General features: G+C 37.9%; 1 protein-coding gene across 1 annotated transcript; it reads left to right on the top strand.

The window, feature by feature from the left end:
• The first annotated feature begins 280 nt into the window (after window positions 1-280).
• casp3a (caspase 3, apoptosis-related cysteine peptidase a) lies at window positions 281-13003 on the top strand. Its single transcript, XM_061679298.1, has 6 exons — window positions 281-1061; window positions 1239-1363; window positions 5625-5753; window positions 7288-7463; window positions 8937-9048; window positions 10811-13003. The coding sequence occupies exons 1-6, from the start codon at window positions 1000-1002 to the stop codon at window positions 11038-11040; spliced, it is 834 nt and encodes a 277-aa protein (XP_061535282.1). The 5' UTR covers window positions 281-999; the 3' UTR covers window positions 11041-13003.
• Window positions 13004-14441: the final 1438 nt, after the last annotated feature.

Raw genomic sequence — 14441 nt, 5'->3', positions numbered from 1 at the left:
CTCCCACATCCCAAAAACATGCATGGTTTGTTAATTGAAGACTCTAAATAGTTTGTTTATATGTGCCCTGCAATTGGCTGGCGACCAGTTTAGAGTGTAACCCGCCTCTCGTCCGAAGATAGCTGGGATAGGCTCCAGCAGGCCCGCGACCCTAGTGAGGATACGTAGTATGGAATATGGATGGATGGATTTCTTCATTTTAATAACCAGTTTTTATGTTTTACATTTGCATTCATAAGTATTTTTACTTTTTTTTTTTTTTTTTTATTATGGGGCGATCTTTTCTGCACATGCCTTTCCTGTATATGTCACCGCTCGCACGGCAAGCTCGTTGCCTTAAAACGAGTTGTTCAGCCGGCCTTACGTCAGTCTTTTGTTTGTTAACTTGGCGTTGCTTGCCAGTACAGACGGGTTATTAAAACTGCCACTTATGTTCTAGGCAGGGCACGCCCCATGTGCTAGGCAGAACACGCCCTACTGCAACATGATTGGATCCTACATCGTGCTAAAATCACGAGATGACCGTTCCAAATTTCTATGACATTTGTACAAAATAAAAATAATAAAGTTTGTTATGGTTTGGTTTAGGGCTATGTTGGTCTTATCTTGGGCTACGATGTGTTAGGGTTAGTGTGTTAGGGTTAGTGGGATTAATAAAAAATAATAGTTTGTTATTGTTTGGTTTCGGGCTACGTTGGTCTTATCTTGGGCTACGATGGGTTCGTGGGATTCATATAAACGCCCTACTGTTTACTGAAACATCTTGTGTTTCAGCAAACAGTAGGGGGTGTCCTATCGGCAAACAGCAGCCAATCATATTGCATGGACGACTGTCCTGCAGCCAATGATATTGGAGCAAGGCGTGCCCTGCCTCGTGCACGAGTGGAATTCCTAATCGCTTACAAACCGCCTCTCTGTCTGGTCTACCTCCCGCTTTACCGCGTATAGCCTTCCATTTTAATTGTGTGCGATAGTGTGATAAAACAGAGTGGAGTCAGTATGTCGGCTAACGGGCCCGCTGGAGTTGACTGCACGGACGCGAGAAGAGGCGACGGGCAACGGTTAGTTTAAATATTTAGTCAGCTAGCCACCGCTCATTGTTGTCACTGAGGGTAAAGCAAAACAAACACGCGCTGTATCTTAGTCGTGAAACTCACCTATAGTTTACTGTTATTGTTTTTTTTTTTTAAATCATTATTATTTTTGATTGATTTGTAAATTTGTGTGCTTTGTACCAGTTCCGATAGTTCCATGGACGTGGATGCCCGGCAGGCTCAGTCACACAGCTACAGATACAGCCTCCAGTTCCCCTCCATAGGACAGTGTATCATCATCAACAACAAGAACTTTGACAGGAGTACAGGTTTCTAACTATCTATCTATCGATCTATATCTATCTATCGATCTATCGATCGATCGATCGATCTACTAGTGACAAACTCAAGGCCCGGGGGCCAGATCTGGCCCGCCACATGATTTTATGTGGCCCACGAAGGCAAATCATGTATCAACTTCCATGATTCTTGTTAAAATCTGTACCACAATTTCAAATTGTCATACATCATGGAGGATGAAGTTGAGATATCACAAGCATTTGTGTGTTACCAAACTTGAACAATAGATGAAAAACCCATGACACCTATTTCTAGTTAATAGATTTCATGTGTAATAATATGGTGAGGCGATTAAAGATTTTTATAGTTTCACATTCATAGCAGCCCTCTGAGGGAAACCGTAACTACAATGTAGCCCGCGACAAAAATGAGTTTGACACCCCTGATCTATCTGAACAGAACATTCAGAGATATTCTCCCATCCCGTGAGAAATATTTTTTTAAATAATCGTTGGTTGATTTTTATTTTATTTTTTTGTGGTCATTTTCCTCATAGTCATATATATTGCTCTATTATAAACCGTGTTGGGAAGATTGCTTTGGAAATGTAGTTGGTTTCAATTACAAGTTACCTCGTTGAAAATGTAATACTAGTGTCACTATTTAAAATTCCTTTCTCAAAGTAATGTAACAAATTGCATTTGATTACTTTTACAAATTTTGAATGAATGCATCAATAGGATGTTTGTTTGTTGGATGTTGAGTCTAGGCTGAGTACTTTGGGTGGGCTGAGCCCATGACATCATTTTGGAACGTACCCTTTTGAAAGCTGATAGAAAGTTTTAGACCTTGAAAAAGACCAGTTGGTGGATGACCCAAAATAATAATAATATTAGTTAGTAGTAGTATATCTATTTATCCAATACATTATGAAAGTCTGGTTTATTGTCAGAAAAGCACAGACCTTTTGTAACAGTATGAATACAATGTGAGTATTTCATCTCAGAGGAAAGGAATATCAAAAACATTTTGGCTACTCTCTAGCTCTATTAAAGAAGAAATAAATTGTTTATAAGGTCACCTTTTGATTTGAGTATGAGACAACACTGTTGGAAATGTATTATATACAGTATAAAAACTACACAAAAATGCAACAAAGACAAACTCATTATCATGCAATAATGTTTTTGTTTTGTTTTTTACAATCTCACTTGCACCTGGTTGATTTCTTTATGTTTTTAAATAGCGTATCTCCATCTATTGAAAAGCAGACATTTGCGAACAGTGTTTCATACGCTGTCCTGGTGTAAACTAGCATTTAACTAGATTTAGCACTTGTAGTTATGGCAATGAAAGCGACCTGATACAGCGAGCATTTTTTTTAAAACTGCAAATAAACACCCAGACTTCAAAAACTCAAAATCTTACAAAAATAAGACTCATCACCTTGTTTTTAGACAGTTTCACTTGTTTCAAGCTATTTTTTTATTGAAATAAGTAAATAAAAAAAATAAGTTTGCCAGGAGAGTAAGTTATTTTTTTTACATACACCAGTGGCATTATTTCTTATGTTGTTATTTTTTTCGTCATTCATCTAATTTTAATTAGTTTTGACTAGAAATAAAATATTCTTGGTAAGCTTTTTGAGTTTTTGCAGACCATACTCTTAAAAAAACTAACAAATGTTAATATAAAATATAACAAGTGAACTTAAAATGCTATTTTTAAATGGTGATTTCATTTATTAAGGAAAAAAAATATTCAAAGTTACCTGGCCCTGTGTGAAAAAGCAATTGCCCCCTAAACCTAATAACTGGGTGTGCCATCCTCAGCAGCAACAACTGAAATCAAGCGTTTTCTCGAACTGGCAATGAGTCTTTCACATCTGTGGAGATTTATTTTGGCCCACACTTCCTTGCAGAATTGTTTGAATTCAGCAAAAATGGAGGCTTTTCAAGCATGAACGGCCTTTTTAAGGTCATGCCACTGCATTTCAATCGGATTCAAGTCTGGACTTTGACTAGGCCACTCCAAACCCTTCATTTTGTTTTTTTAAGCCATTCAGAAGTTGAATTGCTGGTGTGTTTTGGATTTTCATCCTGCTGCAGAATCCAAGTGCCCTTCAACTTGAGGTCACAAACAAATGGCTGAACATTCTCCTTCAGGATTTTCTGTTAAAAATCAGAATTCATTGTTCCATCAATCACAGCAAGTTGTCCAGATCCTGAAGGAGCAAAGCAGCCCAAGACCATCACACTACCACCATCATGTGTAACTGTTGGTATGGTGTTCTTTTTGAGATGTAACGAGACACACACACTTTCCAAAAAGCTCAATTTCATCTCGTCAGTCCATATAATATTCTTTCAAAAGTATTGGGAATCATTCACGTTTTTGGTGAAAGTAAGACGAGCCTTTATGTTCTTTTTGGTCAGCAGTGGTTTTCGCCTTGGAAATCTGCCATTGATGCCATTTTTGCCCAGTCTCTTCCTTATTGTTGTGTCATGAACACTGACCTTAACTGAGGCAAGGGAGGCCTGCAGTTCTTTAGAAGTTCCTTTGTGGCCTCCTGGATGAGTCATTGGTGTTCTCATGGGGTAATCTTTGTAGGTCAGCCACTCCTGGGAAGGTTCACCACTGTTCCATGTTTTTTCCATGTGAGGATAATGGCTCTCCCTATGGTTCACTGGAATCCTAAAGCATTAGAAATGGCTTCTGCTTTTCCAGACAGTTAGATGTCAATTACTTTATTTCTTGGCTGCTCAGGAATTTTTTGGATCGTGTCATTTTGTGGCAGCTTTTTAAATCTTTTAAATTTTGTCGGAACAGATTCTGTTTAAGTGATTACTTGATTGAACAGGTCTGGAGGTAATCAGGCTTGGGTGTGATCAGAAAATTATGACTAGCCACAATTAATTCATGATTTAACAAGGGGGGTAACACAGGGCCAGGTAAATTTGAATCGTTTTAGTTTCCTTAATAAATGAAATCACCATTTGAAAACAGCATTTTAAGTTCGCTTGGGTTATAATTGTCTGATGTTTACATTTGTTTGATGATCTTAAACATTAAAGTGGGGAAACTATGCAATAATATAACAATTTGAGAAGGGGGCCAATACTGTGCAGCAATTTAAGAGGAGGCATTGAAGTATCGCCGTGTGGTCAATTGTTATTTCATGGATTGTGTCAGGGTTGTAAATCAAGCATTACCTGGTCATTAACGTTAGAACAGCTGGAAATGTGTGTAGTTGTTCTGCCCATAGATATGACAACTATACGCCAGCTCGCTGTAGCAGCTCGGCTAACCAACATGCCTATGTGGCGGCCATGTTGGTAAGGTCAATGTTCTCTTTCAAGGCAATGCATGGATATTGAAATTAAGTCATAATCAACTGATTTTCACAAGTTTACTTGTGTCAATGCCAAAGCGTGTGCTATCACCACAGAACATTTTTTCCCCCTAAAAAATACAAATTCCTAGTCTGCATGTGTTGCCACACAGTTTGTGTTCAGGTATCCATTGCAGCAAGGGTAACGGCACCAAAACATATATGCTAATTGTTGGCCTGTATGCCTATGGAGTTTCCCATTGTATGTAAGCATTAAGCAAGCGGAGGCTATGTGGTTTCTTGAAATAGACAAGGTGTAATTCCCTTTGTTTGATGTTTAGTGTGACACAAGCCTATTTTTTTAAGAATAATTAAATATATCTGCCATAGTGCTCCATGTGAAGTGAGCTAAGCCACTTGCCACCATAGAGTGTACATATCTAAAATTTTGCACTCAAAAGTTAAGGCCAAAAATTGGCCAATCGACGACTCGTAAGTTGCGGCGTTCTCATCCCAAGGCACCGCTTTATTTATTTTCATTGGTGAAATTTGGAAGTAAATAACAAAAATACTGTTAATATTGTTATGGGAAGGAAGTCGTTGTATCAAGTATATCAGAGAATATTCACATGCATAGAGGAGCCGCTTGGTGAGAGATTTTTTTTTGTCTTAAAAGAAGAAAATGTCATAATTACCAAGAGATTTGTTTAATATTACAAGAAACGAAAAATGTAGCTTTCAAACTTAAAATTGCAATTTGAAGAGCCTCCGCCTGACTCTTATCACTCTTTTCAGTTGTCCGTTAGGCAATAACCATAACCGCAAGTTGGTTAGTGTGACAGGCATCATCACATGGAACCACGTTTATTTTTAAGTTCCTCTTCCACTTTTGGACTTTGAACAAGTGAGCATTAGTATGTTTTTTTTGTCATCCAGATGTTGGTGTTTTGTTGTTGCAGGCATGAATCAACGCAATGGCACCGACGTTGATGCGGCAAACGCCATGAAAGTGTTCGCCAAGTTGGGTTACAAGTGCAAAGTTTACAATGACCAGACAGTGGTGCAGTTGAAACAGGTTCTAACTGCAGGTGAGTGCACAAAGCCACACCAACGCTCCTAATCCCTGAATACAATACAAACACTCATGTTATGCAACATTAGGTACACATGAACAATCTAATGACAACCAATGCAAGAGCTGTCACAAAGGAAATCATGTCACTTAAAATCATCTCTTAGTTGGGGGGGTCAATCTTTTTATTTGAAGAAAAATAAGATTTTTTTGTATTAAGATAGCAGAACCTTCCTAACAGATCCTTAACCTTGTTACCTGTGACATTACATTATGTTCCAGGCAAAAAAAAACATTTCATCAAGAATCTTATTTGGAAAACAGAACATAATCAGCATCGGTAAGGAACACATGTATTAATTTTAAATAAGCATATTAAAAAGTACATTTGAGCACTTTATCACAGTTGCTTTTCACAGAGGATAAAGAATATATTTCTGTGAATATTGTTATTGTCTCTCTGGATGTGTTGCTGCACTGTTTGCGTTCAAATATTCGTTGTTGAACGTGTTATAACACTGCAACATCCAGGATATTGATTAGCCCATCTATGGCGTTTTGTAATAAGGCAGTTATGTGGTTTTTTTCAAATGCACAACATTGTTTTATGAAAATAAAACAACAATTGGAACGGTGGACGACTGATTAGCACATCTGCCTCACAGTTCTGAAGACGCGGGTTCAAGTCCGGCCTTGGCTGTGTGGCGTTTGCATGTTCTCGCCGTGCCTGCATGGATTCTCTCCGGGTACTCGGGCTTCCTCCCACATCCCAAAAAGATACATGGTAGGTTAATTGAAGACTCTAAATTGCCCGTAGGTGTGAATGAGAGTGCAAATGGTTGTTTGTTTATGTGTCCTGCGATTGACTGGCAACCAGTTCAGGGTGTACTCTGTCTCTCGCTCAGAGTAAGCTGGTATAGGCTCCAACACACCCCGGCCCTAGTGAGGATAAGTGGTATGGAAAATGGATGGATGGATGGATGGAAAAAAAAAAATAAAAAATTCCCCAAAAAATTCATCAAGAGGCCACTTCAAGTTTTGCCATGTGGCCCATAGGCAGCCAGTTGCCCATCTCTGATCTAGTTGTCCTGCAGGAAAAGAAACAAACTGGGATTAGCAAAAAAAAAAGAAAAAGGTTTTGAGCACTATTTTTGTGCAATAGTGCTCTAAGTCCAAACAAGCGTCAAATCTTTCAATATTTCATGAAAGATGATAAACAACACTCACTAATACAAATATGCCGATGCAGTGTCACTCAATCTTAAAGCACTACATCTCCTAATCGCTCACTTTCTGGGATGTTTGTGCGAGAGGTGAAGTTTGATTTCATGTGTGTGGCCATCTTGGAAAACGCGAGTTGGCCTCGTGTTGCACTGCTCAGTCAGGAAAAGTGTCATGTCAAAATTGGAACTAAACCTTGATTTAAACCAGTATCCATCTGAAAGATACAGAAACACAAATGGAGTTAGCCCACTCTAGTTCTCAGTGACTCATAGAATTGAAATAGTTTGTTTATTCATTTAAATTGTATCTCTGTAACCTTTCCCCAGTGTCCAAGGAGGATCACGGTGGCTGTGCGTCGTTGGTGTGCGTGTTGCTGAGTCACGGCGACGAAGGCGTCTTCTTCGGCACCGATGGCGCCATCGAGCTCAAACGCCTCACCTCGCTTTTCCGCGGGGATCGCTGCAAAACTTTGGTGGGCAAGCCCAAACTCTTCTTCATACAGGTACTGGCACTCATTTGGCACTAAATGAAAATAATGCGAAGGACGTGTTTGCAAAGCGATACTGTCACCTTGTAGCGCTTTGTAGGTATTGCTTGAGTATTTCCTGTTCTGCGGTGAGCAGCACACTTTTTTGTAAATTAATGTTAAGAGGAATAATTTTATTTTCGTAGTATTAAAAGAAAAAAAAGTTTTATACATTTTTAATTTTGAAATTTTCCAAGAAAGAAAATTACAACAAAAATTGAAAAAGAAACCAATAATGATAACACTATAAAACATTATATTTTCCAAGATTTTATTTTTTAGTATTACAAGAAAAATTCAAAAATCTTTTTAATTTGCAAAAATAAATATAATTTTCAGATGGTTTGTCTTTGACCTTTTGGGAAAATTTATAATATACTTTTTTTTTTTTTTAAATAAATACTGTATGTAATTCTACAAGGATTCGTCTTATACACTTTTTAAAAAATGTTTTTTTTTTCGCGATCAGTCATAAGAATGTAGTGTATTGTGAGAACGTTACAATTTTCCAAGTAATTCTTTTTAAATATTAAATGGGGAAGAAAAAAATGCTTTACAGGGGAAAATAATGAGGGGAAAAAGTTGTTACGAATAGTGAGGAGTAATTGTAATAATATGATAAGATGTATTTTTTTAATAACACTAGGAGAAGTTGTAATTTTTTAAAGAAAAAATATTTATTTTAAGAATAAAATCGCATTTATCAGATTGTTTTTGTTTAATGTTTCCAGAAATTTATTATTATTTTTTTTAAATTTACAATGAGTCATGATTTTCGTATATTTTTTATGTATAGTCATATAAAACAAATATGAAAATAAAATCCTAATTGTCGGAGCAATTTTTTAAATATTGCAAGAAAGAAATTTTTTAAAATGAGAGAAATTGTAATGCTATAAGGAATAATTGTAATACAAAAAATATTGATATATTTTCTGGCATTTTTAAAGCTATGAAAAAACGTTTTGTTTTGTTTTTTACCTTTTCCTATTGGAGAATAAAACTGAAAATGTTCATAGTTTCTGTATAATATAGCACGAAAAAAAAAGAATTATGATAACGTAGTATTATACTGCCATCTGGTTGCCAAGACGGGCACACCAAAAGGCACAGCACACTGACATGGTTTTCAGCATTAAATTATGATGCAAAAACAATTTAATTCTTTACATTCTATTTAATTATGTTATTACTGCTGTCCTAAAATATTACATCATACAGTACTATTTTTTCCTTATTAAAAAACACTATTTCTGTTTGCGGGGGGTTGAACAGATTAATGGCATTTCTATTTATTTCAATGCAGAAAGATGATTTCAGATATGTGTGTTTTGAGTTACGAGCATGGTCGCAGAATGAAGTAACTCGTAGCTAAAGGCACCACTGTAGTTCCGTTTCCTGTCCTGTGGCCATTGTCCCATTTTTGTGTCCCTCTTTTCGATGACGAAGGCGTGCAGAGGCACCGAGCTGGACGCCGGCATCGAAACAGACAGCGTCGACGATGGCGCCACCAGGATCCCCGTCGAGGCGGACTTCCTCTACGCCTACTCTACTGCGCCAGGTCTCCTCATTTCGGACACATTGCATGAACTTTATATTAATAAAAAAAATAACAGATAAAAGTAATCATTTTGATAATATCACGAGAAAATAATGTTTAGTGAGAACATTATGACAACATAACAGAAGCATTTTTTTAATATTGCGAGAGAAAATTGACAATTTTAACATTGCTAGAAAAATTTAGACGTCACTCGATATTACTACGTCATTACGTCTCCCACCTTGCTGACTGTGTCATAGGCAGACGTGACAATTGTTTACACTTCCAAGATGCCATCTTGTGTTAAATGAATGTTTCTATTATTTATTGCTTTTTATTTGTCAGGCAGTTAATGGGTAAATACAGTTTGTAAAGGTGACTGGTATTTTGAAATTGTTAATAATAAATGTTCCCTATCACTTTTTAAAGTGCATACATTTCTATATTAATTTTTTATAAACTCCAGGAATACCATTTTATAGAAGGAACACATTTGGCCAAACTGACATTTATTGCCAAATAATACAGCAAATAAATAACACCAACAACAACCAGGTGCAACAATTACTAGCAACGCTATGTTACCATAATGTAGCTTCTAAATGTGACTTAGCTGTCTAATAATGCTGTTTCATCATTCATAAAATGCAGTACATTGTAGTGCCGTGCGTTTGCTGTGACAGTAGTCTGACGGTAGTGCTTCTTACAACCTGCCATTTAACAACAATTCAAAATATGGCTAATATTTACGTTGCATACTAAAGAATTGGATAGCTGATAAAAACACGACGGTCATTAGGATGAAAATAAATAATTATGCTTAATTTATTATGTTTATGTACTTCATTTTTTTTGTCCTTTCCACTGTCTCGTAACCAAACTCTTCGTCAGTCAGCGGGGGCGGAGTCTCATAGCCTTTGCTTTCGAGGCAGTTCCGGGTTTGTCATCATTTCAAGGGCTATATAGCCATCGCTTGTAGCCCTACCCCTGTGACTTATTTATGGAGAAACGGGAAAAACTTGAAAAACACAAACCAAGAACTAACGGGTAGAATTGCGATTGAGCCTTAGCAAGAAAAAGAAAATTATTACAAGAACAAAACCCCCACAAAAAAAAGCACAAATATTTAATATCCTGAGGGGAAAAAAGTTAAGATGAATGAGATAATTTGACAAGAATTAATTTTATTATGATGAGAATTTTTTAATGTTACAAGATTTTTTAAACCATTAATTCCGTTTCCCACCGCATTCGCTCATTGTGAAAGGTCTGCACGGCAGCGCGCAAGGACGACGGCGCCCCGGTGCGACCAATGCCAACCATGCCCAGATTTGGAAGCCCTGACCGCTGAGTAGACCGCAACTCAGCAATATTTATACGTCATTGTTGCAAAAGAAAGCCCTGGCTTTGCTTATTTTGAGGGGGAGGAGGTGACGCATCAGCAAAAAAAAAAAAAAAGTGAACGGCGCTCTCAAATAGATTTTTTTTAAATTTGAGGGCAGGTTGCGTTCGCCACCCTCTGCATGCGCTGTACCCTGACACACGGAATGCTCCGTGTTCCCGCCCCCTCAGCACATTTTTTTTACCATTCCATTTTTTTATTTTCCCTTGTCAGAAAAGTCATAATTTCCCCTAGCATTTTTTAATAATCTAAGAAAAAGAATATCAATTTTACAAAATGTAATAAAGTTTTTAACGTTACGAGCAATAATTGCAATGATATGACAAAATGTCGCCTTTTCCATCTACTTTGCAACTATTTGTTTATTTCTCCCTGCAGGTTACTACTCATGGAGGAACACCATGACGGGCTCGTGGTTCGTCCAATCGCTGTGCGAGATGCTGATGGCACACGGCCACTCGCTGGAGCTGCAGCACATCCTGACCCGCGTCAACCACAAGGTAGCGCTGGAGTTCGAGTCTGTGTCTACCGTGCCGGGCTTCGACGCCAAGAAGCAGATCCCGTGCATCGTGTCCATGCTGACCAAGGAGATGTACTTTGTACCCTGACCTACCAGAACTTCCTTTTCAATTATTTTCAGTTTACAGGCATTTCTACAGGCATTGTTGTTAATATTGCATTTCTATTGGCATTATTATTATTATTTATATTTGTGTTAAGCATTTTGTGGTAAATGCTCACTTCGTTGGCAAGTTTGTGGTATGTTTTGCTGTTTACACAATTCAGGGAAGAATGAAGCCACTCGTGTACACCCATAGACACAGGCTGGGACAAAAGTAGGTATAAACTGTAAAAAAAAAAAAAAAAAAAAAAAAAAAATCATTTGTGATTCGATTTACACAGCATCCTTCTTTCCTGATTTCCTACCTTTCTTCCTTCGCTTCCTACTTTCCTTCTAGCTGTCCTTCCTTCCTTTCTTGCATAGCTTCCTTGTGGCGTTTTTCCTTCCTTCCTTTCTTCCTTCCGTCCTTCAATTCATCTGTCCCTTCATTCCTACTTTCCTTACTATCTTCCATCCTTCCTCCCTTCCTTCCATCCATCCTTCCTCCCTCCCGTCCTTGTATAGCACCCTCTACTTTCCTAGCTTCCATTCTTTCTTCAAATCTTCTCTCCTTCTTTCTTTCTTTCCTTCCTTCAATCGCTCTTCCTCCTTACCTTCCTACCTTTTCATTTTCCCTCTTCCCATCCTTTCTTCCTTGCATAACATCCTTCCATCCTCCTTTACTGGCTTCCATTCTTCGTTCAAGTCTCCCTTTCCGTCTGTTCCTTTTCGCTGTACCTTTCTTATCCTTCCTTATTTGCTTCATTCCTTACTTCCTCCTTTTTCCTTGCTTGCTATCCATGCGTCCTTCAATTCATGCCTCCCTCCTTTTCCCACCTTCATTCTTCCAACCTCGCTTCCTCATTCCTCCCCACCATCCATCCTCCCCTCCTTCCTTCGTTCCATCCTTCCTGCCTTGCACATCCTGGTTTCCTGCCTTCCATCCTTCCTTCAATTCTCCCTCCCTCTGTTCTGTCGTTCTTTCCTTCTTACATCCTTCCTTTCATACCATCGTTGGTACCTTCCTTCCTATCCTCTTTTCTTCCTTCAACCCTTCCTTTCATATATCCTTGTTTCTGTATACATTGCTTTCTCCCTCTCTTCCTAAAATAAGTTTCAATTTAAAAAGACTCTTCCTACTTTTGTCCCAGTGTGTGTATTTGACCCACCGCAGCATTTGATATGCAATTCTAAAAACAAAACTGAAAAGCCTCAAACATATTTAACCCACAGAATGCTGGTACACTGGGAAAAAGTCCTTTAAATTGTCTTAATAGGAACATCTACATCAGTTGCACACGTTTCAAATGTGTTAAACTGACATACATTGTTTGATTATTTTCAAGGAAAAGATGGGAATATCACATAGGTTTACCACATTTTAATCATGTCCAACTGAAACTGAAGTACATTTTTTCCAGTGCAATACATAATGATGATAAACATTTGTGTGTATGGGTTTTCCTTTTTTTTTTTTTTTTTTTAGTATGGTCTTTGAGGGACTAAAAAAAAACTGAAATGGTCACCGATAGGAAAATGGCTGCCCACTCCTCAGCTAATGATGCCAACATTTTCATAAAGTGTCTTTAGAAAAAAAAAAGAAACGACTGATAGTAAGCCAATCCAAGGTGTCATTTATATTCTCATGCACAATCAGCTTTGTTGTGACTTTGTCTAAACAAATCCTACATGAATAATCTTTTCACAAAAGGTCCTTCAATTTTTTTCATGCAAATATTTCAATTGAATTTTTTCATTATTTTTGGTATTTGATGTCATTAAATATTGACTGACAATTTGTGATACAATTGGAAACTTTGTTTTACGCTGATGTGGTTCAAAATAAAAGTACTTCAGAAAAACTGTCTCACCATTCATATAGGTGAGCACTGGATGGTGTTGGGGCTGTATGTATAAATGACAATCGATAATTATACTATTGGTGTGTATGTGTACGTGTGTTATATTTGTAGAAAATATTAACCGATCTAAAGTGTTGAAAATATATTTTTAATGATTCAACACGTGTGGGTTTCTTTTTTGGGGGGAGGGGGGGTTCCAAAACAATGATGCTTTTGCAGATATGAGGATTCCGCCCTACGCCAGTGATTAATACATTTAACAGTGATTAATACAAGTAACACATTTTGTTCAATTAAATCTATTGTAATAAATACATTAAAATTTAGCAAAAGAAAATATATTTGCAACAAGTTTGTTGCAGTGATAACGCATTAGTGTATTGTTCCGCTTGGTCTTTTGGTTATATATATATATATATCCATCCATCCATTTTCTGAGCCGCTTTTCCTCACTAGGGTCGCAGGCGTGCTGGAGCCTATCCCAGCTGTCATCGGGCAGGAGTCGGGGTACACCCTGAACTGGTTGCCAGCCAATCGCAGGGCACATACAAACAAACAACCATTCGCACTCACATGCACACCGACGGGGAATTTAGAGTCTCCAAATCATGCATGTTTTTGGGATGTGGGAAGAAACCGGAGTGCCCGGAGAAAACCCACGCAGGCACGGGGAGAACATGCAAACCCCACACAGGCGGGGCCGGGGATTGAACCCGGGTCCTCAAAACTGTGAGGCTGACGCTCTAACCAGTCGGCCATATATTTAACCCACGTGTGTGTGTGTGTGTGTGTGTGTGTGTGTGTGTGTGTGTGTGTGTGTGTGTGTGTGTGTGTGTGTGTGTGTGTGTGTGTGTGTGTGTGTGTGTGTGTGTGTGTGTGTGTGTGTGTGTGTGTGTGTGTGTGTGTGTGTGTGTGTGTGTGTGTGTGTGTGTGTGTGTGTGTGTGTGTGTGTGTGTGTGTGTGTATATATATATATATATATGTTGGTAGGTTGCTTTCTCTCACTACTGTAATTGAATTGGAAACACGACCCTGTAATGTGATGATGTTGCAAGATTACATTTTGAGAAAGATCCGACTATAAATTCACATTTTTCAAAATTTTCATTTGTATTTTACAGATTTTTTGCTGTGTTGTTTGCTTCCCAATGTGAGCAACGTTAGTAGGCTGCTCCATTATTTGAATGCAAAATATTATCCTGCTGTATTAAATTGAGTAAAATAAATAAATAAATACATAAATAAAAAAAATAAGCGTTAGTAATTTGCAAGTTTTAATTTTCTGACGATAAGTACACATTTTTCTAAATTTGTATTTTATATATTTTTTTGTGGGTTGTTTTCTACCCAATGCGAGGAATAATGCTTCTTCCCGCACTTTCAATGGGAAACTTTAATTAAGGTCACCATTGTCGTCATGTTAGTCAACGTAAGATTCGGCAGACACGGGTTGTGGATGGTAGAGGTTGGTGGGGTGGGGTGGAGGGGTTGCTCCTGTGACGCGTTCTTCCTATGCGACTTCAGAAGCTCCAGATTCCCAGCGCCA

The sequence above is a fragment of the Phycodurus eques genome, chromosome 6 (assembly GCF_024500275.1).
Source record: "Phycodurus eques isolate BA_2022a chromosome 6, UOR_Pequ_1.1, whole genome shotgun sequence".
Taxonomy (NCBI): Eukaryota; Metazoa; Chordata; class Actinopteri; order Syngnathiformes; family Syngnathidae; genus Phycodurus; species Phycodurus eques.
The sequence above is the reverse complement of the archived record's forward strand: the minus strand, read 5'-3'. Positions and strand labels throughout refer to the sequence as shown.